General features: G+C 34.0%; 1 protein-coding gene across 4 annotated transcripts in view; it reads left to right on the forward strand.

The window, feature by feature from the left end:
- LOC145267012 (uncharacterized) overlaps positions 1–25,783 on the forward strand; it is a 360,917-nt gene that overhangs the window by 321,653 nt on the left and 13,481 nt on the right. For all 4 annotated transcript variants that reach the window (XM_080122916.1, XM_080122928.1, XM_080122955.1 and 1 more), the window contains one exon: positions 23,718–24,131. In XM_080122916.1, the coding sequence (XP_079979042.1) occupies positions 23,718–24,131 (414 nt within the window). The remainder of the gene's footprint in view (positions 1–23,717; positions 24,132–25,783) is intronic.

Consider the following 25,783-nt stretch of genomic DNA (forward strand, 5'->3'; position numbering starts at 1 on the left):
TTCTCAATTTTTATATCAGCTAGATTTTTTTAAATGTCAAGTTAGAAATTCTGGTATGTAATACACCTAATAGTTTTAAAAGCAGATATAATTAGGGTTTCAAGGAAAGATTGAAATAATGTAATCCTATAATGAAATGAAAGTAACACCGCATCTCAAGTCCAATGCTCTCTCTCTCTCTCTCTCTCTCTCTCTCTCTCTCTCTCTCTCTCTCTCTGCTGCTAAAATTCAATTGTCTATTTTGCTCAATTCGTCCTTCTAAAAATAGTTGTTCTCATATGCAAATATAACTACAGTCTTACTCGGATATAAGAAAAGCGGATATAAGAAATTTTCTCTGGTCCCAAATTAGAGCCTGTGTTAATGTACAGTGTAATCCGGATATAAGAAACACTGATATAAGTATAATCCGGATATAAGAAAGCTGTAGGATCCCAAGTAGAAGTCTCTTATATCCGGGTTACACTGTACAAACACAAGTGTAGTGTCTCAAGAAAAAATTGAAATAATTGCTATAGTGTAACAAACACTAAATCTCAACTCTAATGCTTTCTCTCTCTCCCAATTCGTCCTTCTTGTACAGTTCTAGGAGGTCCACCCTCCCAGGCCTTGCCTTCTCGCTTTGAGATGAGGTTAGTTTATTGCTAATTTCCTGAGGTACCCTCACCGAGGAATACCAACGTGTAGAGGGTTCTCCTTATATACAAATGAATGCTATCTATAAAAATTTAGCTACAAACACAAGACCTTTTTTTTTTCATTGAAAATAGTGTTTAACTGCGAAACAGTCCACATTCTTCAAAACTAGTAACCGTTCATTTTCCTCTCCATTGATACAATAAATAACATTTAATTCCGCTTTATAAACAACAACAAAAAAAACTTAGCAATGTATCGTTTGACGTCAACACCGGTACAGTGCCGCGTGTGGTTGATAACGCAGATGATGTCATGTATGAAAATATTTCTACACTGTTAAGTGATCTGAGAAAAGAAAAAACGAATACTTCAAAAAGGAAATTAATTTTTCATGGAGAAAAAAAACGGTATCTCTCATCCGGGACCATCTTCATTAAAAGTCTATAACAAACATGTTGAGGCAAACCAGGACGAAAAATACTTTTTTAACGACTGAAAACCAATATATTGAACAAGAAAGCAAAAGAACTTATTCAGAACGAGATGAAACAAGAATTTCAAAGGGTTGATTAACGGTTTCACATATTTCTGAAAACCAATAAAGCAAAAATATACACAAGATGTAAATAATAGCTCGGTGTGAGATGATGGTGGCTAAATGGTTAATGACACACACTGGCAACCTGGGTGTACCAAGTTCGAATCCAGTTTTGGTTTTACATAAACACTTTCATTTAGGATGTTGGCAACCTTCATGTGGTCTCTCATATAAGTACTCAATGTCTTCCTGAGAAAGCAGTTATTAGGAAAACAAACACCAGCAATAAAATCATGTAATTCAGATGAAAAAATACATTATAAGGATTGAAAACATTCTTCTCCATTCATGCAGTAGACAACATTTAACTCTTATATTTTAAACGATAGAAGTGTGATACTTTCTAGTAAGGGACAGAATAAGTAACTTGCACAGGTAATCAAAAGCAAATTTTTATCCTCAAAATCAACAGATTAGACCATTCCTGTAATAATCCGATCCCTATTGATTTTGTGCTGAGAATTAAGTTCTGTACAGTTCTAGGAGGTCCACCCTCCCAGGCCTTGCCTTCTCTCTTTGAGACGAGGTTAGTTTATTGCTAATTGCCTGAGGCGCCCTCACCGGGGAATACCAACGAGGCTGTCTAGGCACTTTTTGCAGGTCAGAGTCCCCCTCCTATGGGACACTGACTTTTCAATTCCATTTTCCGACCCTGGTGTCAAAGTTCTTGCAGTGCGAGAGAACTAAGCAACATCAAAAGAAAATATGATTATTTTATGAAATACTACATTCTTTTTTCGGTTTGATTTTCAGTCAATCGCGTTTAATAAGCTATCTTTTCAGGCATCAAATAAAAAAGGATTTTTCAGTGTTGTCGTCATAATTAGTATTGAGTATCGTTTTACTTTTTCGAATTTACAAACAAGACAACGATTGACGTTGCTTACACAGACGACCATGATGAATTTGGGCTGACAAAGATACACACTGATCAAATATTTTCTACATGCACAAATGTACAGATAAGGAAGATTTTATAGACTGACTATGATCAGGAGAAAATTATAATGGCTTCCCAAGATCAAACCTTGATGCCGAATGCTTTTAAAAAGATGAACCGTCTCAGAAAAGGCAACAAGTCCAGATTCTGACACACAGAAGTAGAGAGTGTGAGTCGCCCGATGTTGAGATCTGTGGAGAAGATAAAAACATGTTCAAAACTCCAATCTTGATTAATTGAATCCAGAATACCAAGTAGAATGTATACAAGACAGTTATTTATAAACGGAGCATAAATAACAAAAGAACTTTTGTGTAGTGTACGCATATAAGTGGAGACTATCTGAAGGGTTCGTTGTGTGTAATGCATGTGTAATGCATGTGTACTGAATGTCCAGAAAAGTTTGTTAGTATTGTTGTATTTAAGTAATGAATACATGTTCGTGAATAAAGATATTGTTCATGACAGAATCAAATTATCTTACCTCTTTTTTGTTTTATTTTACTTCAGTCAAAGTTCTCAGAGATCAAGGGGCCCACAACATGGGGCTAACACTTAAACTCTATATGAGATACATAGATATTCGAATGTTCTATTTAAGTTCTTTATCTCTCAAACACTGAGTTTGTAAAGAAATTGAGAACATAATTTTCCTCTCCCCAATTAACCATTTTCATAAGTTGTATTATATCTTTTATTTTGGTCTCTTGGTCTTACTGGATTCCAGGACAAGAATTTATCTAGTCTGGTGGAGTATCCAGCCCCGTGCTATTACTTGAGGTAACATCACTTCGAGAAGGTACACCATTCCTCGTTATTTGAGCAATGAATATTATGTGATTTTGAATATTTGGTAAGGGTTTACTTCCAGGGAAAAAGTATCCTAATGCCAGGTTGTTCTGACAAACCTCTGTACAGAGAGACCTTAGACACTCGAGGAAAGCGTCTAGTAGGCATTCAAGTTCTCCCCTGGTAGGCGAAAGTTTGTTCCATGGTTGTGTTCAAAGAGCCATGTGCGAGTCCAGTTGAGAAGAGAAAGAAAAGGTAGAAACGGAAGGCTAGGCCAGATGTCAGAGGAACTGAAGGTCATGTCATGTCATGTCATGTCATGTCATGTGTCGCACAAAGTTAGTTTCGCAGTCACCGGCTCACTATACCAATATCCAGTTGTAAAGTTCTGACAGATGGTTACTATACAATGCAACTAGATCATCTGTGAAAAGTAAAATATCCAGCAGCAAATCGTGGGAACATATACCAGAAAGAACAGTTGGAAATAAGTCATTCACCATCCATTATAACTGAAATTCCTACAGCTATGTACCTAGAAAACTGAGTCGTTAAGCCTGATATAGTGATATGGGACAAGAAGGAGAAAGTAGCAACCCTAGTTTAAGTAAATGTCTTAACGATACTGGTCTTAAAAGAGCTCAGAGAGAGAAGATACAACATGAAAAGAAACTGGAATCTTAAAAAGATCTCCATTACTCCAGTAATTATAGGAGCAACCGGATTCATGAAAAAGAATTTAAAAAAAAAAAAATTACCTGTCGAATGTACCCGGTGAACCAAGTGTAAGAGAAATACAAACAATTGCACCCAAAAGAACGGTAAGAATCTTAAAAAGATCTCTCAATTAGAGTGATTGAAATTGTGGGTGAATGTCTGGCATCCGGTAGGATGCACCGTTCTCATAAAAACAAAATGTTTAGAAAATAAAAACAAAAAAAAAATGCACCTAAAGTTATGGTTAAAACATTTTTAAAAGTCTCTCAGTTAAAATGTATGAGATGGTGAGTGAATGCTTGCATCCCATAGGATGCCCCAACACCAATTTGGACAAAATATGAAAAGTGAAAAAAAAATCGCCCTCTACAAGCATCACCAAATACTAGCAAATCCAGTTGTAAATTTCTGCTGGGGGATGGTTATTATACATGTTATATAGCAGCAAGTCCTGGCAACGTATACTAAACAAGTGAAGCATGCATGGTCCCCCGAAAGTGCACAGTGAACGAGGCATAAAAATTGACTAAGTTCAGCATTTGTCTCCCCTCCTCCCCCCATTTAGCCCCAAAAGTCCCCAGGGGACGTCAAATCCTGGTGAAAATAAACAAACGGTGCAGTTTTAGGCCTTAACATAAGTAAATTAAAGTTCAGCACCATGCAAAACTGCTAAATAGACATACACAGAAAATTTTGGACAAAAATGGAGTGTTTTTATTAGCTCTAAGAGTTATCACGAAATATAAACAAACAAAATTATATAGAAATCCATTAGTTACAACTTTTCAGAAAGTTTTATAAAAATCCAAGGCATCAATTTTTTTTTTTTAATAAACACAAAAGTGTCAATTTTAGCCATCTTAACTTGAAAGGCACCTCTAGGAGGGCAACCAGAGTTTTCCCGGAAAATCCGTTGTTAATTTTTTTACTCATATCATGTTTAATGTTTGTGCCAAATTTCAAAAAATTCCAAGGCTTAGTTATTGAGAAAAGTATGAACAGACAAGGGTGAATTTACAGGTCCACCCTCCTTTTGTCGGGGGACCAAAAAGAGCAGTTGGATATAAATCACTATGATTGGGCAATTTCTACAGCTACATATCTAGAGAACTGAGCTGTTAAACCTGACAATTTTATGGCACAAAAGGAAGAAAGTAACAACCCTTGTTTAAACAGAGCTGAAAGAGAAAAGATATTGAAATCCTAAGGTTCTATGTCCAACATAAAAAGAAATTGGAATTTGGGGAAGATCTCCACTATTCTAATGATTACTACAATACTATCTCATTGATTACTGTTCACGCAATAACCCTTATCCCTGAGTGGCCTTCGGGCCTTGATAAGTGATGACCTCCATGTAAAAAAAAAATTTAAAAATTCCAGTAATCATAGGAGCTACGAAGCTCAAAAAAGAATTTCAAAAAACTACCTGGTAAATATACTCTGTGAACATAGTTCACAGAACTACAAGTGATAGCACTTAAAGAAACAGTTAGGTTCCAAAAAAGATTTCTCGGTTGGAGTGTCTGAAATTGTGTGTGATTGTCCGGAATCCAGTAGAATGCCCCATCCCTAGCAAAAACAAAAATGTAAGCAAATGAAAAAAAAATAAAATCAAAAACCAAGCTCAGATTATACAAAGAATTTTAAAACATTATCTTTTTAATTTTCGATATAATTATATGCTATAAGTCATTCTCGGATTTGATTCATTCCATTCTATCCTCTCATAATATTCATCATCATTCAACTCTGAATCTATTCATCTCATTGACATTTATCTTTCCTCTTTGTCAGAAACAGATCCTGGAATGTGAGGACTAAAGACAAAAATTAGGGAAGCGAGAGTTACACGGCTGATGAAAGTAAACCCAAGATTCACTTTCTACTCTTTATAAAAATAAAATAAAATATTATTCATCAAAAAGAAAGTAAGACATGTACATGCGAGTATCATGTTTTTTTTTTTAAACCGTTCACTTCTTGTAAGTAAAAAGACTCAAGCTGAGATCAAAACTAAACCATAAAGATAGTGAGTCAAGTACGATAACGATTAGGGCAGTTGAATACAATCTTTAAAAAGTGTTTTCAAACCTACTTAATCTTAATATAAGGAATGTGTCATGTGAACGATGCATTTGTGAAACAGTTGACAAAGAGATAAAAATCCGATGATCCCCTTGTACCTCTTTTTCGATTTTGACTCCTTAGCAACCCTTTTTTTCTGGATGAAAACCGATTAAAAGGTTTTCCACATGTCTAAATACCCTATATACCAAATTCAAGTCTTTAGATAAAAAATTTGTTGAGTGTATAGGTTAAGAATTTTCCTCACACACACATTCTCACTTTATATATCTATAATATAAAGCTGAACGTCTGTGTGTGTGTGTGTGTCTGGTCACGAATAGGCTCCTATATGGTTGACTATTATAGAAAACTGATCACATATAATGGTAGAAGATGTATCGAGACACAGGAATGGGTATGTTTGATCTGGCATAATGATGATTCATTAAACTTGTGGGGTCTGCGTAGGCGCCTGGTCCACAAAGTATGGAAATAAAAAATTAAAAAAAAACGTTTACAAGTATTTTTGATATAGATGTACATAAGAATACTTTGATAAGTATGTTTTAATTTAAATAGGGATGGTATAATAAAATTGTGGGGTCTGCGTTCCCGCCTGGCCTCCATAGAATGGAAATAGGCACAAACTTTAATAAACACTTTTCATATCTATCTGCGTAAGTATACTTTGATAATTATGTTTCAGTTTGAAGAAATATGGTATAATAAAATTATGGGGTGTTCGTTCGCGCCTGACCTCCATAGAAAGGAAATATGTCAAAAAGTTTAACAATGTTTTTAATATAGATCCACAGAATATTGTGATAAGTGTTTCAGTGTGAACAGGTATGGTATAATAAATTATGGGGTTTATCTATTTTGTTTTTACTTTCATCATATTTTGCTTTGGTTTTGATACCCTCAAATTCGAAGCTATCTCTTTACAACCCTTCCTTTTCATAACCTATCATACTTTCATAAATCAGAGTCCATTTTCTGTAGGCTGCTTGTGAACCCAGTCAACGACGGGTACTTTTGCTAGTATATATATATATATATATAGTATTAATAAAAACGTTATGAATATAACAATCAAAATGAGAATGATATCCCAAACAGTATAAATAATACAATGTAATACTAAGTATCGAGGTTGAAGATTACTACGGGCAATAACTAAAGATATAATATTCAATTAACACTTCTACCCAGCAATGGCTGACAGAACAAACACAATCTACCACCACAAATAAATGTTTAAATTAGAAATTGGAAGAGTAGAAAGTGGATCTTATTAGGTCTTTTAGTCCTCATATTCCATGAGCAGTGTTTCTGACAAAGGGGGAAAAATTGGGCACTTGTACAATAGTATGAAGGTACAACTTTTTTGGTTTTCAGTCAGGACATTTAGAGAGTGCATAGCAGGTGCAGACAAACGTACATCAGGGAACAGAAAACTATTTTGTATTTATAAGTATCTTATATTTATTTTAGTAAACGTATAACAAAAATTTTCTCAACAGAAAAAAGCACACACACATTCGAAAATTTCAGAATTTTGGCTTTGTTTGAAAAGAAAATTTTAATCTCTAATTTGTGTTTAAAAAAAAATGTACTTTGTGTTATAATTTTCTTAAATCTATTAAAAAAAACCAAAAAACATGCATTTATTGTTGTGAGATTTTAAATTTGATTCTGAAATTGTATTTGTCTGCCCCTGTTATGCACTCTCCAAGTGTTCCAACTGAAAACCAAAAAAGTTTTACTTTCACACTTGTGCCAAAATTGCTTTTTCTGAGTCAGAATCTATCCATCTTACATTTATTATTGGTTAGTGTTTTGATCTTATAGCTAAAAAAGACAAAAGAAAAGACTGTATTTTTAAAGAGAATTCAGTTAAAGAGGAAAGATCGGTGAAAGCTTCCAGTTCAAACATCGGAAAATTACAAGCAGTGTTTATCCTCATGATTTTATATAGCTTAGATTTTAAATTCCACTAATTTGTAAACGTTTTGCTAAGAGAGTTGTGTGTGAAACGGCACTAACCCTATTCGGGTTTAACCACTTTCCTCCAAAGCAGGAAGTTTTATAGGAGTATGAAATTCACAAGCAGTCTCCAGTCACATGTATATCCCGATTAGGGGAGATGACAACGTTAGGTTTTTGCAACTCTTGCGGGGAGGTGTCGACATCCTCCTACATGTAGTGCCTGGAATTCTCAAATTGGTCACCCATTTTAGTAATGACCAGGCTCAACATTGCTTAACTTTACTGATCTGACAAGAACCAGTGTGTCAACGTGATTATGCCATATACTAAGAGAGTTAAGCAAATTTCATTTACCATGAAACCAGAGTCAATGTCTTAAAGCCATGCGTAATTGCCTTTAAAAGTAGAATGCTTACCTGCTCAACAAAAGTTTGATTTGACGTTTTATAATTAAAAAAAATTACCATTATAAAAATCAGTTTGATTTTTTATGTGTTAATAATTTTTAAAATTCGTAAAAATAAATTATTGACCCTCTTCCCTCCTGCCAAAAGAAATATCCAATCCATAAAATAATGGGTAACTGTTTTTACATAATAAATAATGCTTGTTAAATTCTGATTTCAAAACCAGAAGCCATTTCAAAGTAGACTTTTTCTCTTTCTCACTCCCAATACAATCTGATTAAGAACCAAATAGTCCTAAAATGGGGTATTGTTGCCACATCTGGGGACGAGCTGCTCAGAACATTTTTTTCTGCCTTGACAGTATTAAAAATCAGCTTCAAAACCTAGTAAGTGATGTCTTTTTATCCTTTCTGCAACCTCTTTCTCACAGAAGAGATGTTACAAGTCTATTTTTATGGCAAGTGCTCATATGAGTTTCAATCTATCGTCCTCTTCTGTAAACTTTTACAAAAAACACTCTTATAGCTACAACCGCTGCCAACAATTTCCCCCACTCCCTTATGTACTTAAATCTAAATGCAAATTCCATGAACAAAATTTCTTGCTTAGAACTGCCCATCTGTGGAACTCTGTTCTGCAGGTTTGCTTTTCAGCTAACTATAACATAGCCAACTTCAAGTCCAATGTAAACAAGTTCTTGTTGAGCTGCCCCTATGAATAATCATATTCTATCCAATTTCCACTGCTGCTTATCACTAAACTATTATCTCAGTTCATTTACCCCTTACCCTCAAGTGGCCTTTGGGCCTTGATAAGTGGTAACTCCTTGATAAAAAAAATCAGATTGATCTAAAGATAAAATTAGATGAAATTTAAACTTTTATAACTTATACACGAAATGATTAATTTGATTTGACTTTTATTCAATTTCTACACAATATGTTGAGACATGTTTGCTCCAAAAGCAACATACGTCAATCTCTGTGGAGTCACAGAGAACGGAAAAACGCAAACTTTCAAAATATGTTGCTCTGAACAATAATTTTTTTCTTTTTTTTTTTTAAATTTCTGTTAACACTTATCTGTAACAGGTTGGCACTAGAAAGGGCATCCAGCTGTTAAAACCCTGCTTCAATTTTCACTATGACTGTTCTGGCCGTATTTTACCTTGGTAACAGGAATTTTACGGGGAGGTTTACTTCGTACTGCAGTGGCCAACGTTCAAGTCATGTTTGATGCAGAGAAACTTCTCAGCTCAAGATTGGATTTATTTGCAACCTTGGCCAGATGATAGCTATTTTAAGGGGCAAACATAGGGGGAAAAAAGCACAGTTGCTTCATAAAATTTAACTCGACATTGAATAACATAACAGCGTCATCATAGATACCAGCTGTTGTAGGAGTTAAAAGTATTTTATGACAGTAAATTATGAGTTTTTTTTTAACTGCTTTAGGAAAAGGATTGAGATTAATGGGAATTGCTTGTTGGGTCATTTTTTTGTTAAACCTGTACATACGTTTTGTATATATGGACGCGCAACAAAAATGAAAATCAGTTGATTTTTAACAAATGAATACTCGTGAAAGAAAAAATGCAATAAAAATGAGAAAATTATCTTTTCTTTTTAGTAGGGGGAATTACTGTTTATTAAGGTGCAAAAGCCCCTTGAGGGTAAAAATTGATAGATGTCGGGTAGACGGTGAGACGATAGCACGATGATTGATAGTGGTGGAACTTAGGTAGGGTTTAATTATTTTAAGAGGACGACTCATTAGACTTACATCAGACTTGAAAAGGATTGTTATAGTCAGCTGAGAAGCAGCCTCACTGTATTATGTTCTCCAGACAATTCTAGGAAAGGAATCTTGCTCATGGAGTTTTCGTTTAGTTTTAGGCACAAATATATAGTAATGGAAATTATTGGCAGTTGTTGTTGCTAGACGAGTGTTTGTTGCAGATGTTTTGCAGGGGATAGTGGGATCATAGATTGAAGCTCAGTCGAGCACCTATCATAAAAGTAATGATAGAGCGGAAATAGACTTGCAACGACTCTTCTGTGAGAAATAAGATAAGAGAGGATAAAAGATTCTCACCCACTAGATTTCGAAAACGGCTTTTTATCCTGTCAAGGCAGGAAAGGATACTCGTGCTAGTTACTCCCCAGATGTGGCAACAGTACTCAATCTTAGGGTGTATTTGGCTCTTATACAGGTAGAGAATTGTGTCGAATGTATAATACTTTCTGGAGTGGTAGAATGATCCAATCATTTTAGCAACGGATAGTACTAGCAATGGAAAATTAAAAGGATTTGATTTTTCTAAAAGCAATTTTTACAAGACTGATACCCCAAAAAGTTCTGTTTTTTTTTTTTTCAACACTGATTTTGATTAATCCTTTCAAACACTAAAATTAACAGTGACTGGATGTATTTTATGTTAGATTTAGTTAATTTGTAATATAATGGCATCTGTCCTGCGTTTTTCTACATATACTAATGAGTCATCACTTATAAAGGCCCAAAGGCCATTTGAGGATATGGTTTAAAGCAATTGTTAATTTCATGTAAATGGTGACTGTCCTAAAAAAAAAAAATAGAACTCAAAAGCGTTCTGTTTCTTTTTTTTGAGGGGGGGGGGAGTTATATAGTTCATTTTCAACAGCAAAAATTTTCAAAACCATATACAAAAGTTTCGATGGGATCTGTCTTTTTTTCTGTAGGTGAAGAGTCACCTTGTACAATAATATTATGAGAGAATTGAAAAAAAAAATGTGTGAAAAGGATAGGGTTTGATTATGTAAGTTTTCAGTATGAATAAATAAATTTTGATATAAAATATTAATTTATTTAAAAAGGAAAAAAGCTTATAGATTTTTTTAGGGCACTTTAATTACTTTATCTCCCTCCTTTATTTCAAAGAATAAATATTTCATTATTGAAACCATAGTTGAAACTTAGTAACCACCTTGACAAAGAGAAAACACCCTGAAATTACAAATGAAAAATTTTTTTAAAGTAGATGCTCACGAATACGAAATTTAAATGTAAAAAAAAAAAAAAAAGTTAAATATCTTGAGTTTTAAATACTGTCTTTCAAAAAAAAAAAAAAAAAAAAAATAGTTTTCATTCTTACTTTGTAAATGTTATCTTTTCATAAAGGAGTTCCATATTCTGTTCTGGAAAAATAATTTAATGGACCTTAAATAAAATAAATACATTATTAGTAGTACTTATTTATTAATAAGTATTGAATATTTCTGGCGCTTCTACAGAATTGGGACAAGATTTTTGGAAATCATAAAATTGAATTTCACATGAAAACGTATTCTACGTATTCCTTGTATTTTTAAGGTGATTATATCCAAAAATTACGAAAATTGATGAGGTAGAAAATTTTTTATTAAAGAAAAATAAAAAATAGAATTTAATGAAAACGATCGTAAAACACAGGAGCGTTCAACAGAGGTAATTTTCCGTTCGAATTAAACAAAGATGGCGGCAATTTTTCATCTGCTTACATGATTAAAGTTTTTTTTTCATAATTCAGTAATATTCAGGTAATATCGACTGCATAATTTGGAAGCTAACATTGTAACTTATTAGAATTGACAAAAACAAAATTAGTTGAAACCATTGTTTTTTTATCTGAAAACTCCATTTATCGATTACAAAATCTCGTCCCAATGATGTAGAAGCACCAATATTTCATTAAGATCAGATAATTTTTCCGATTAAAATTTTTCCATTAGGTAAATTAATTTTTTTTTTTTTTTTTTGGTCCCCCGACAAAAGGAAATTCACCCTTGTCTGTTTGTCCGTTCGTCTGTTTGCACTTTTCTCAATAACTATGCCTTGGAATTTTTTTAAATTTTGCACAAACATTAAACATGATATGAGTAAAAAAGTAACAGAGCGAATTTTCCGGGAAAACTCTGGTAGACCCCCCCCCCCCCCCCGAGGTGCTTTTTGGGTTAAAACTGCTAAAATTGACACTTGTTTTTATTAAAAAAAAAAAAAAAATTGATGCTTTGGATTTTTATAAAATTTCTGAAAAGTTGTAACTGATTTCTGTATAATTTTGTTTGTCTATACTTCATGATAACTCTTCGGTGTGTACCAGGGGCTCTTTTAGGGCTAATAAAAACACTCCATTTTTGGGACTATTTTACCAGATTTGTCCAAAATTTTCTGTGTATGTCTATTTTGCAGTTTTACATGGTGCTGAACTCAAATTTAAATATGTTAAATCTTTGGGGACTTTGGGGGCTACATAGGGGGGAGGGGGGCAAATGATGGATTCATTTCTTTTTTTGCATGGTGCAGAACTAAAATTTACATATGTTAAGGCCTAAAACTGCACCGTTTGTCCATTTTCACCAGGATTTGACATCCCCTAAGGACTTTGGGAGCTAAATGGGGGGTTGAGATGCTGAACAGTCATTTTTTTTATGCCTCGTTCACTGTGCACTCACGGGGGACCATGCATGCGTTACTTGTTTTACTCACGTTCACCCCTAACAAGGTATATCACACCACTTGGACGTAAGGAGCAATTATTTAGAACCATTTCTAGGAAAGATTAACAAGATGTTGGTTTACATTACATTTAAACTTCTGCATATCAGTACAGTCAGGGAAGTAGGTAGCAGGAAGGGAATTCCAAAGTCTAACTGTTTGAGGGAAGAAATTATTAGAGTAGAAAGCCTTCTGGCATTTAGGAACCTCAACAGGGAAGGGGTGAGATTTTGTTGCTAAGCAGGTTTATTAGGGATATGTACATTGAGGGGGCACAAGTGCAACGAGTTCATCAGAACACATTCCATTAAAATACTTGTAAAGCAGGCACATAGATGCAACATTGCAGTGATGGGACAGGGGGTGGAGCTTAGTTGACAAAGTGAACTGTAGTGAAGTAGATTGAAGACTCGTTTTTTGGAATCCAAGAGGAAGAGAGGAGTGGTAGATGCACTAGCCACGATGTGGCAACAATACGCCATGCATGGGCGAATGGTGGCCTTGTAGAGGTACAGGATACTCTCGGGTGTGGATAGTCTTTTAGCATTATAGAGGGAACCCACCTTCTTTATAGCAGCCTTCGCAATGTCCTTCAGGTATTTGTTCCAGTGTGTATTGCCCGTGAATGTTAGGCTGAGGAGTTTGAAGGAGGAATTCTCAGGTAAGGTGTTTGGAGAGATTAACAAACAAAATTACTTGCTCGTCATTACATTTACGACATGTAAACTGTTGTTGGGTTATCTTTTCACCCTAAACAAGGTGTATTGCCACTTGGACGTTAGGGGCTACTTATTTGGGATCATATCTAGCAGAGGATTGTGAGGAGTTGAGTAGCGAGATGTCTGTTCATATTACATTTAAACATCTGCATGTCAGTACAGCCAGGGAAGCAGTAAATAGGCAAGGGATTGCAAAGTCTAGCAGTTCGAGGAAAGAAGTCATTAGTGAACAGTAAAGGAGTGATATTTTGCCAGGTTAGTCAGGAATATGTATGTGAAGGCATCACACGTGCTAGGAGTTCATCGGAGCACATTCCATTAAAGTATTTGCAAAACAATCACAGGAGTGCAATATTCCAGTGATGAGACAGAGGTTGGAGCTTGACTGATAGATTTGAAACTATTTTGGACCCCATCTAAGATGGAGAGACTAGTGGTAGATGTACCAGTGCAGATATGGCAATAATAATCTATGCATGGGCGAATTGTAGCTTTGACGAAGTATAGAATACTCAAGTGTGTGTAATTTTCTAGCATGGTAGAAGGAGCCCACCTTCTTTGCAGCAACCTTGGCAATGTCCTCAATGTATGTGTTCCATCTCATATTTCCTGAGAATGTTAGGCCAAGAGTTTGAAAGATGGGTTCTCAGGTAGGGTGTATATTTGTCATAGTAATCGTTGAAGGAAAAGATTTTTTTGTAATTATCAATATACTCTTTAATGCTAAACTAAAACGTGTGTAGTCTATGTTCGTTATTTATATTTGTAATAAGTATTAGATTTTAAAAGATAATTGCAATATATTTTCTGTTGAGAGACCCACATTTTTCTAGTCTAATCTTAGTAATATTAAATGTTATCCATTTACAACCCCGTTTTCCTACAGATTGTTGCTAGTTTTCTAAGGTTTTTGTATTGCCTTGGCTATGTGTACATTCGTTTTTCCCTTCGTGTCTATTATAAAGTGTGCTGTCATCAGCAAATATACCCATTTCTGATACAGTTTTATCAGGGAGATCGTTTATAAATATAAAAAATAATAATGGTCCAAGGATCAACCTCTGCAGGTTTTATATATATATATATATATATATATATATATATATATATATGTAAGATCTGTTACTTTTTTTTTAGCGATATATAAGCAGTTTTATTTGGGTTTTTTTAACCCTTGCTTAGTTTTTGTATTTTAAGTTTTGCTTCCCAAGCGATGAAGATAGTTATTAGTTACCGCCCTTTTTATCTTGTAAGTTCAATCCTTGTTGATGCTTGATCTATGCTGATGACGGGTTAAACCCAAAAACGTGTCCATGGATAAAATTTTATTCATGTAAAAATATTTTTTAAATATTTAAATATTTTATTTAAATATTTAATAAAAATAATATAATTTGTAGATCAATTGTCTATAGATAGTATCATGGCATGTGCTGACTATTTCCTGCTTCCTTTGTTCCAGCTCGTTTGACTTATTGGTCTGCTTCTCCATTCATTTACTGTTCTGATACCTTATTGTAATACAGCCTCCTATTCCAATAGCTTGTGGAACTCTCTTCCTGCTGACTGTTTTCCTCCTACCTATAGCCTTGCTCTTCTCAAGACTAAGGTCAATAGGTATACCCTCTCTATGTAGTAATCATTTTTAGTTCTTGTTAGATTTTTACACCAAGTGGCTTCATGCTTTGTCTGGAGCTATTTCCATAAAACATAGGTCAGAGTGGACTTGAGAGTAGTATTATTAATAGTAACTAAGGGATGCTGCCACACTCCTCAGAGTTCCCAAATTAGGGTTTTACCACTGGATGTTTTGCGTTATGCCCGAGTTAGTGAAGGGAAAGGCAGGGTGTTTTAAATAGTCAATAATGTTGAAAAATAAAAGTAAGTAAAAAGTGCTAGGAAAGATGATTTGGGGGGATGGTGTGATAAAGTAGCAATAACACCTTACTCAAGGGTTCCCAAAGCCTCAGTTTATTTATATTTAACCCTGACAGTACATCAGATCAGAGTAATGATAAAAAAGGGGTAACTTCACGTTCCCAAAAGTTCCCAAATTGGGGCCTCATCACTGGACACATTTTAAAGACATTGCTAAGACCAGTTAATGAGAATTAACTCTGTAGTTGTTAACTTTTACTTTTTTTCTTAAGATGGTATGATTTTGAAAATTATTTTGATTGGATAAAATTTAAGTAATTTCTCATTAATTAAATCGAATTTTTTCTTGCTAGTAACATGTACCAACGTTGCACAAAAGAAACTGACAGATCAGAACCAAACCTTTGATTTTGTAAGATGAAAACAATTGACGATCAAAATCGACAGACTGCCTGATTAATTTTATTATACAGAAGAAAAAAAAACTATGATAATCTTGATATCAACGTTGATTTCAACAAAGGATTTTAATTTTGACAGGTGTTTATGTTTCGTCTCAGCCAAAGATTTTTTTTTTTTTTGTAACGTGGGTATCGTTGCAAGAACAAATGAAAGAAACAAAAAATTCCGCTCGGCTTTTTTTTTTCTGTTTTAGGAAAAGGTATTTATTACCATTACTTTCCACACAATGCTTCTTGATTTTTTTTAACTGTTCATTTCGTCTGCCATGAGATTAACAAAACCCTGTCGTCTTGACACCAGCTTAAAAGTCTCTTGACGCCACCACGGGACTAGACACCATTTCGCTCAGCACACGTTTTCCTTTCTCCTGACCACACGCTGGCTATAACCAGCCATTTGTCGTCTTCAACTTTACACGCCCATCATTCCGTACATTCACTTTGCTTCTCCTCAATGACATCCTGAACTTTTTTTTTCTCTTGTCATGCAAGTCCCCTTACACTTGCTAATTTGCATAGTGTTCAAATGGTGGCTGCTGCTGCTGCTAATATTGTTGCTGATATTTTCACATGCGCTCAAACATGTTCTGTTACACTTTTTCCCCTAAACCTGGCCTATTGCCACTGAAGCAAAAGCGAGTACTGCGATAGGGGCCAAATTTATAGAAGTTGGGCAGCAAAAGGTTTATTCACATTACATTTAAATTTTTGAATGATGGAGCAGGAAGGGAATTCCAAAAGTAAGCCGTCCAAGGAAAAAAAGCTATTAAAGTAGCAAATCTTCCAGTAGTTAGGCAGTGACAGGATTGGAATTTTCTGTTAGTCAGTTTTGAGGATCTAAATGTTCATTGGTGGACATCCTATGGAAGTTGCAAAACAGGCACATAGATACAAAACTGGAGTGAGTTGAAAGGAACTTAAACTTAACAGACAACGTGGGACCTAATAGGTTAGAAATTCTTTTTTGCATCTCATCCAAGAGGGGGAGCTTAGAGGCTGGTGTATGCACATTATCGGTGCGAACATTCAATTTGCTGGATGGGTGGGTATCCAAAATAACTAATGGCTAAATTATAGTTATTTCTTTTCTATGTATGTGCAAGAACTTTAAAACAAAAACTGACATTCTATAAGGCTGGACATAAATTAGCATTTATTTTTGCCGGAAATCGTTGTCACCAAGCAAGGTTCCATAATGATGTCTGCAGGTAAGAACACGCTGAATAGAATAATTGCCTATGTGTGCCTATATTTTGTCTGAGGCAATGATAACAAGAAGATATCAGTTTTGTGTGTGTCTTGTTCAGTTTTTTACTTTCAGCTAGACATGTATTAATAGACAGACGACTATCCTTTATATAATAGAGACTTTTTATAATAGATGATGCATTAAACACAATCTGTCATTTTGACTTGAGCTGCGGAGAAATTGGAGTACATGCTTTTCTCTAAATTAATGTGCATAAATTAATGATGTGTAAGAAAGAGTTTGCATTTAGTGTGTGTGTGTAAAATGATATAACTGGAAAGTGACATTGTCATTGATCAGTATTGGTAATAAACAAGTTTGGGTTTGAGTCATGTCAAATATTGGCTCATTTCCTTGTGTTGTTAATTGGAGGCACAGACATGATGGATTTTGCATTGGTTACGTTGTCGAGTGAAGTCGCTGATTGAAATTATGAATGAAAGCACAAAAATAATCAATTTTTAGATTTGAACAGAAAAAGAGGGCCGCAAATGGTATCTCAGTTCCTCAACCTTTACAGTGTGACCAAAAGTTGGGAGGGAAGTTCTACAACAACTGGTCAGTTTTCAGCAAAGTGGTATTTTGAAGCGTTACAATTGAAACAGTTTATGTAACAAAACAGACGACATCTTGTATAAGCAAAATGTAGAAACTTGGGTGAAATTTTCAACTGAGTCAGTTGGGTTAGGGTTAGGGTTGTCTACATTTGCAAAATAACAATCTCTCAATAAAAATCGAGGTGTTTGAAAAATCGATGGCATAACTTTGGGATTATGTTTTTTAAGTGCATATATAAGAAATCCAATCAGCATCCTGCGAATGTTGGCCCTTCCCATTTCAGGTAACAGAAAACAACCGATCAAATACAGATAATAAAATATGCTCAGCACAAACCAAAGACCATGAAGGAACTCGGATTAGTCATAGAGTGCCACTACAAAAGTAGCATTCACCCAAAGAGACTCCTTTACACATACGGAACATAATCCCAAAATCATGCTCTCAATTTTCCAAACATCCAGCTTATGTTGATGGCATAGTGTGTTGAAACTCAAACTTTGGACACAATAATCAGGTTTCAATCATAGCTTGACACAACTGCCTATCTAACTACATTTAAGAAACGTGACATGATAAAATAATCTGTCTGTGGATATTATATATATATATATATATATATATATATATATAATCATTCAAACACTATTGTGTTTGAATATATGGTTAAGTGACAGTTTTAGTCATTTAGAACTGCTTTAAAGCTTCACCGTTCATTCATTTTTTAATCAAATTTCAAACAATTATTACAGTTTATAGATCACCTTCCCAGCTATATGGTGAAAAAATATTTTAAATTTTCGTTCAGTAAAACAAAAGTTATGATGAATTTACTGGTGTTCAAAATCGTACAAAAATGTAAGGAGGTGAGCGACGGTTTTTACGACTGGTTTCCATGGCAACCACGGCGCTTCAGCGACTACTGTTGCTACCAATTCACTGCTGTTGCGAAAAGAGAAGTAACAAGTGAAACAAAGAGAATCAAAGCATGAAAGGGAGATTATTGGGGGATTTTATTGAAAGCAGACGAGTGCCGTACATTGTCGTTATTACATATGTGTATCTTATGTTTATGGAGGCAAAAAAAAATATGACTGAAATTAGAAAAAGAACAAGTGAATTTACTGGAAGTCTGTAAAAATCATGGATTACGATAGAAAAATGCGGGCATGAAAAGTATGATTAAGCTTAAACTTAGAAAAGTAAAAGACAAGATATTCTAGTAAATAATATAATAAATTTATAACTTAAAATATTGTAGCATTAAGAATTTTTTAATTCAATTTATAACATTATATAATAAATTCTTAATACTGCAATATTTTAAGTTATAAATATTTTAACTATCAAAAATAAATATCTTTTGTTTAAAAAAAAAAAGTAGGAAAGAACCCAAATTAAAGCATACGTGTACAAAAAATATTTGTTGATCTACATTTGAAATATTTAAAAGAATTTATGACTATTATTTCGACGTGGGAGAGAAAGTTCTTTGCATCATTTAAAATCCTATTTAAGTTACATTAATTATTGACAGTGGATTACAAAATAAAAATTTTTGACAGAGAAAAGAAAGTGTATCTATTTTGAAAAACCAAAAAAAAAACAAAAAAAAAAACTCTTATTTGCCCAAAACAAAGCATTTTGCCATTTGAATGTAAGGGCCTACTATGTGGGATCGCCTACAAGGAACTGTAGGGAGTTGAGTAGCAAGATATGTATTCACGTTATATTTAAACTTCTGCATGTTATTAAAGTCAGGGAATCAGGAAATAGGGAAGGAGTTCTAAAGTCTAGCAGTTGGAAGGAAAAAAAACTATTAAAGTAGAATGCTTTCCGGCATCTAGGGACATCAATGATAAAGGGGTTAGGGTTTTAATGTTTGCTGGGTTAATCAGAAGCATTTATGTTGAGGAGGCACAAGTGTTGCCAGAGCACATTCCAAAATACTTTTTAAACAGGCACAGGGTTGCAACATTGCAGTGATGGGACAGAGGTTGAAGTTTGGTTGATAGTGTGGGACCTATTGGATTTGAGATTTTTTTTCTGGGCTCTTTCTTAGGGAGATGGACTGGTGCATCTGCCACTTATTTCACTGTGAAAATAATAAAAGATGGAGTTAATCATTTGTTTGTTTTTTTAGTTAACTTTAATCAGAATATGTGATATTTAAGTAGTTGTTTTGTGGAACACAGAGTAAGAATTGCAGTATTTGTTGATTATGAAAGACTTGTGTAGGAAGTGTTCGTTTATTTTCTGTAAACAATGGAAAAATTGAGAGTACTTAATTATATAGGGTGATAGATTAGGAGAGAGTTGTGTTGTTTGATATTCTTTCACATCCACAGATAATTTTCGAATATTCTCTAGGATGTAATTTTTGTAGGTGGTCTCAAGAAGCTATGCTTTTATGACAGTGAAATAGCTGGAGAAGGGGTGGGGGGATCTACCCGAGGTGACAGCAAAAGAGGGGTGACACAATGTCACCCCAACAATATTTTTCAGCCAGGTTAGGCGCAAAAATAGTCTGGAAATAGGGTTTATTTATCATATATTATGTAAAGTTTTTAATTTTTTCTAAAGTATTTTACATTTTTTAAATTAGTAACTGAAGAATATTTTTGCCGATGTTTGTTAAAACTCTAAGCCCTGTATCTTTTGTAGTTTTTAATAGTACATTTGAAATCATTTTATGACACTCGTTTCATTTTTTTTTTCTTTTTAACTGTGAAAAATATTTGGAAAAAGGATTGAGTAGTTTCAGATATTTTTTATTATTCTTTATGTAAATACAATCATATCTTGCTACGATGTGCAAGCCGTTTCAATCATATGCTTGAATCTTGTCTTCCATAACCAGATGATTCCATCTTTTAAAAAAGATGATAGGTGAATTAATTTATTTATATATATATATATATATATATATATATATATATATATATATATATATATATAGTCATATCTTGCTACGATGTGCCGACCGTTTCAATCATATTTGATTTCATCAGGCAAGAAAAAATTAAAATATAAAAATTAAAAAGGTTCCAGACCTTTTCAAATTTTGAGGAGAGAAAGTATGCCATGACTAGCATGAATAAAAGCTAAGGTTCTTATGGGTTAAATTAATTACAACAATCAAATTTCCGTTAAAGAAGGTAGGGGGTTAAAAGGATAGTTTTAGGGAAAAGTTAGAATGATAAAGAGGGAGGGGTAGTATAAAGATATAGAGGGGAGTATGAATACATTAAGGAGAAGAGAAGGGAGGGAGGTGAAAACAGTTGGCATTGTGTCAACAATATAATTCAAGTTCAACTCGACCTGTCTATCAATAAAACACGATGTCTTTCGTTGAATTGTTTATTTATTTTTAATTATATCGTTTGTTTAGAAATTAACATTGATTTTTTTTTTCTGTTATATGGATTGGATATTTAATTATTTTATTTATATCTTAATGCGTTAGAATATTGAAGCTAATCAAATATTAGTTATTTTAGCTTTTATTTTTTATTTTGTTTATATATATATATATATATATATATACATACATACATACATACATACAAACAGACATGCAGCCAAATACACATGTGTACAGATATGCCCGCACAGACACACGCACATAAAGCATATGAAACATGTAAAGATTGTGTTTTCAATTTTTATTAATTTATATAAGTATCGTTTTTTTATTTTGCTTCATAATAATTATTATATAATTATTTTATTTTGTATTTTTTTATATATCAAAACTTATTAATTTTTAATTAAGTTTTGGTATATAAAGGGTGCATTTTAATCTAAATCATTTTCAAAGGATTTTCCAAAGAATTTAAAAATTTACCTGAGGTCACCTTAAAATTCTACAGTTTGATAGTCTTTGCCAGAATCATATAGTGTATTTTTTTTTTTAAATTATTATTTTAGGAATTTAATTTATCCTTACTAGTTTGGTACAATTATGGAGAATTAGCATTTTAGGCTTATTTAGCTGTTAATGGTAGATTCAAACAAATAGGATACTTAATTATATGGGTGTATTAGGCATATTACTATATACACGTAGCATATACATAGAAATATTGACACAATATCAATACTTATACAATACATAAATATATATATATATACACAGATATAAATACATATATGTGTTTACCCACATACAACCAAACATCTTATACACATACCAATATATATATATATATATATATATATATCAGCCCATACAATATGCATACACACACATGCATAAGGATATATGTGAGCAAACAAACATATACACAAAGATACACATATATACCGCATGCAGGATTCAATCGTCTTGATAAAGTTATGGATTTATTATATACTTACTGGTTGTATCAAATTAATAATTATAGTAAGTTAATATATTAAAGCTTATTAAATAATAGTTATTATAACTTTAGTATACTTAGATGTATACACAAACACACATATGCATACATATACACATACATCCAAAACCAAGTTTCTATCTTTACATCATCAACTCTCTGATCCCCATCTGGCATCAATTGAAATTAATGGCTCTCGTCTTAGTGAGGCTCCATGTTTTGACAAGCTTTTGGGTTTGACCTTTACTCCTGATCTGAAATGGAACACGTACATCCGGTCTGTTGCCAAGGACGCTGTGAAAATGGTGGGATCCTTCTACCGCTTCAGAAGATATATCAATACTGATGCAATTCTCTATCTGTATAAAAGCCAAGTACATCCAAGGATGGAGTACTGCTACCCCATCTGGGCAGGAGCTGCTAAAAACGGCCTATCCTGCCTTGACAGAGTACAAAATAGATTTTGTAGCTTAATGGGGGATGCCCTTTTCTCTTCCCTGCAGCCTCTCTCCCACAGAAGAGACGTTGCGAGCCTGTCTTTGTTTTATCGTTATTTCCATGGCAAGTGCTCGTCTGAGCTCCAATCTCTCGTCCCCCCTTGCCAATCTTTCACGAGAAACACCCATCTGGTTGAAACTACTGTCAATAATTTTTCCCACTCTTTATCTGTGCCTAAATTCAAATGTAGATTCCATGAACAAAGCTTCTTTCTCAGAAGTGCACGACTGTGGAACTCTCTTCCTTTTGCCAGTTTCCCACCTGACTACAACTTGGATGTGTTCAAGTCCAACATAAACAAATTCCTTACAAACCACCCTCTTAAGTAAGACACTATCAAATCTCTAATACTAATGATTACTACAATACTATCTCATTGATTACTGTACACACAATAACCCTTATCCCTGAGTGGTCTCCGGGCCTTGATAAGTGGTGACCTCCATGTAAAAAAAAAAAACCACATAAACACCCACATGTTCAGATATATCTTGTGTTATAAACGCCATTTATCTACCCTTGTATCTGTGCATATATTTTTTTTAAAAGGGCCGGGACAAATATGTAATCAAGGAAAACAATAGTTGTTTAAGTTACTCTTTGCACACTTGAACAAGCAAAGGTTTGACTGAACAGGTATTATGTAAGAACTGTTTTTGGATGCTTCTTTCTAACCCACAGAAGAGACGTTGCGAGCCTATCCTTGTTTTATCGTTATTTTCATGGCAGATGCTCGTCTGAACTCCAATCTCTGGTCCCCCCTCGCCAATCTTTTACGAAAAACACTCGTCTAGCTGAAGCCACTGAAAAATTTCCCCCACTCTATATCTGTGCCTAAATCAAAACGCGGATTCCATGAACAAAGCTTCTTTCTTAGAACTGCACGCCTGTGGAACTCTGTTCCGCCTGCCTGCTTCCCTCCGGGCTACAACTTGGATGTCTTCAAGTCCAATGTTAACAAATTCCTAATGAACCGCCCCCTTAAGTAAACACTCCATCAAAGCTCCACACTAAGGTAATGTACTTGCAATAACCCTTATCCCTGAGTGGCTTCCGGGCCTTGATAAGTGGTGATCAATGTGTAAAAAAAACAAAAAAAAAAACACTTTTGGTTAACATGTAAACCATTCCCAATGATGCTATACATCAGCACTTTTTTTTTTTATTTTAGAGTAAGTTATTCTTTTTCTTATTTTTAATTCTTTAATTTCCAAACGTGTCCAGAATGTTGTCTACGCATTGGGATATTTCTAACAGCATTTCTGATTTGAAGGTTTGGTAGAAAATTTTTTTTCTGACTTTATTGCAAACTTTTCTTATCTTTTACAGAACAATTTAAACAAAAACGAGAAAAAAGAACTGGATGACGACGAACAAGAAGAAGCTGAGCGGGAGCAAATATTTCAAATACTAAACCGTCAACGACATGGTAAGAGGAGTGAGAACTTTGCTGCTGAAAACCCTGTGGTGCCACCAGCATTGAATGGTAATGGAAAGAGGATTAACGGAGGGCAACCGCCTCCCTTTCGGGTCAATGTGGAAGACAAGCTTGCTGGAAGAGATTCAGCCAATGAAAATCATCAGTTCTTTGAAGCTCCTCGCGAAATGATAGGAGAAAATCTGCAAGAGATTAAAGATGGCGGAGAACATGTAAAAAAAAGTCAGAAAGGAAACAAACGGCAAAAGATTAGCAGGAATAACGATTTTGACAATGCTTTATTGGGCGATGAAAAAGAACTTCAGGTAAGACCAGTTTAAAGTTTTACTACAAGGTGGCTCCCCCAAAAATAACAACTATGGAATCGTTAATAAAATTCACAATCTTCTATTCAATCCAACCGTTATTTAATACAAATAAACTTTAGTCTATGCCTGACTTGTCCATTAAGTTTCATTCACAAATTTCCAACAGTCATTGTTTTATCGTCATTCAATTATATGCAGGGACATTTTAGTGATCGTTTCTGCAGGAGAAGGTGTGATGTTAATGCGCTTCACATTTACCGGACCCCCTCCCCCGCCCCCAGATTTTAATGTATGGTCATATCTCAAAGATAATGTCTATAAAAACAATACTCAGACAATTCTTGAAATGAAGAGGATCATCAAAGCCAACATCAAAGCCGTGCCAAGAGAGGTGTGCATCAGATTTATCAACAATTTTATGTATTGTATGTAAGTGCGCTTATCATTGAATGGCAATAAAACAAAGGTTGTTGAACATTTATGATTGAAACTTGGTGGACAAGTCAACAATAAACTGAAGTTTATTTGGACTCAATATAGTTAGATTTCATAAAGGATTGTGAATTCTATTGACGATTCTATGTGTGGCATTTTGGGGGAATCATCCTGGATGTTGATTTAAAAGTGTTTAAAATGGGTATTTGTGCATGTAAAAAAAAAAAAAAAAAAAATTTGGCAAATTTTTACTATCTTTCCGCCTTAACACTAATTTTTAAAATGACAACTTTTATAAGTTTTCGGGTATGCTGAAAACGAATATCACATTGAAATATGAAGCTGAGAAATAGTTTTCTGGATATTTAGACAGTTTTTTTTCCAATGTATTATTTAATGAATTTGAGTGGTGTTTACCATTCTTAACATGGGAAGGTGCAGGTTGTTTTGAAACACGGATGCACGTTAGTACCTTTCAGTTGTGGAAAAACATGGCCTCCAGTAAAAACATAATAGATTGGTCTGGATCATAAAGGTCTTAATCTCTAAAAAAAACTACTTGTCTGCCAAAATTTAAATGTGATATTCATTTCCAGCAAACCCAAAAATCTATAGAACTTGTTGTGATGCTGCTTGCGTGTTCAGCAACATAAATTGATGAAAATAGTTACCGAGTATATATGTGTACATATATATATATATATATATATATATATATATATATATATATATATATATATATATATACACACACACAACCGTAAACTTTATTTAAGAGAAGAATATTTATACATTTTTTACGGACAATAGCTTTTAAAAAAAAATGCATAAGACGTGTGCGTCCATATGTGCATGTTGTTGATCTTTGCCAATCAGGTGTGAACTGAGATGAAGTATTTTGTTTAAAGTTGTTACCGAGATAATTCATGCTTGTAGACATTGTTTGGGCTTACCTCAATAAAGCTGGAATGTATGCGAAAGGTAATTTCTTACTGAATCAGTTGCATCTGTAAAGCACGATTGGTGTGTGTGTCACATGTATCCTAGTGTCACTTGAGGAAAAGAGGAAGAAAAAAAGGAAAAGGAAGAAGAGAGAGAAGGGGGAAATTAGTGTCGCCACCTTTCTGCCAGATATGAGGTCAAAAGAGCGATAACTGCATATTCTTTCCCTCTTACAATTTGTGTCTGTATGTTCGCTTTGCACGAAGCTATTT

The sequence above is a fragment of the Euprymna scolopes genome, chromosome 4 (genome assembly GCF_053919585.1).
Source record: "Euprymna scolopes isolate OS-2025 chromosome 4, ASM5391958v1, whole genome shotgun sequence".
NCBI classification, from domain to species: Eukaryota; Metazoa; Mollusca; class Cephalopoda; order Sepiida; family Sepiolidae; genus Euprymna; species Euprymna scolopes.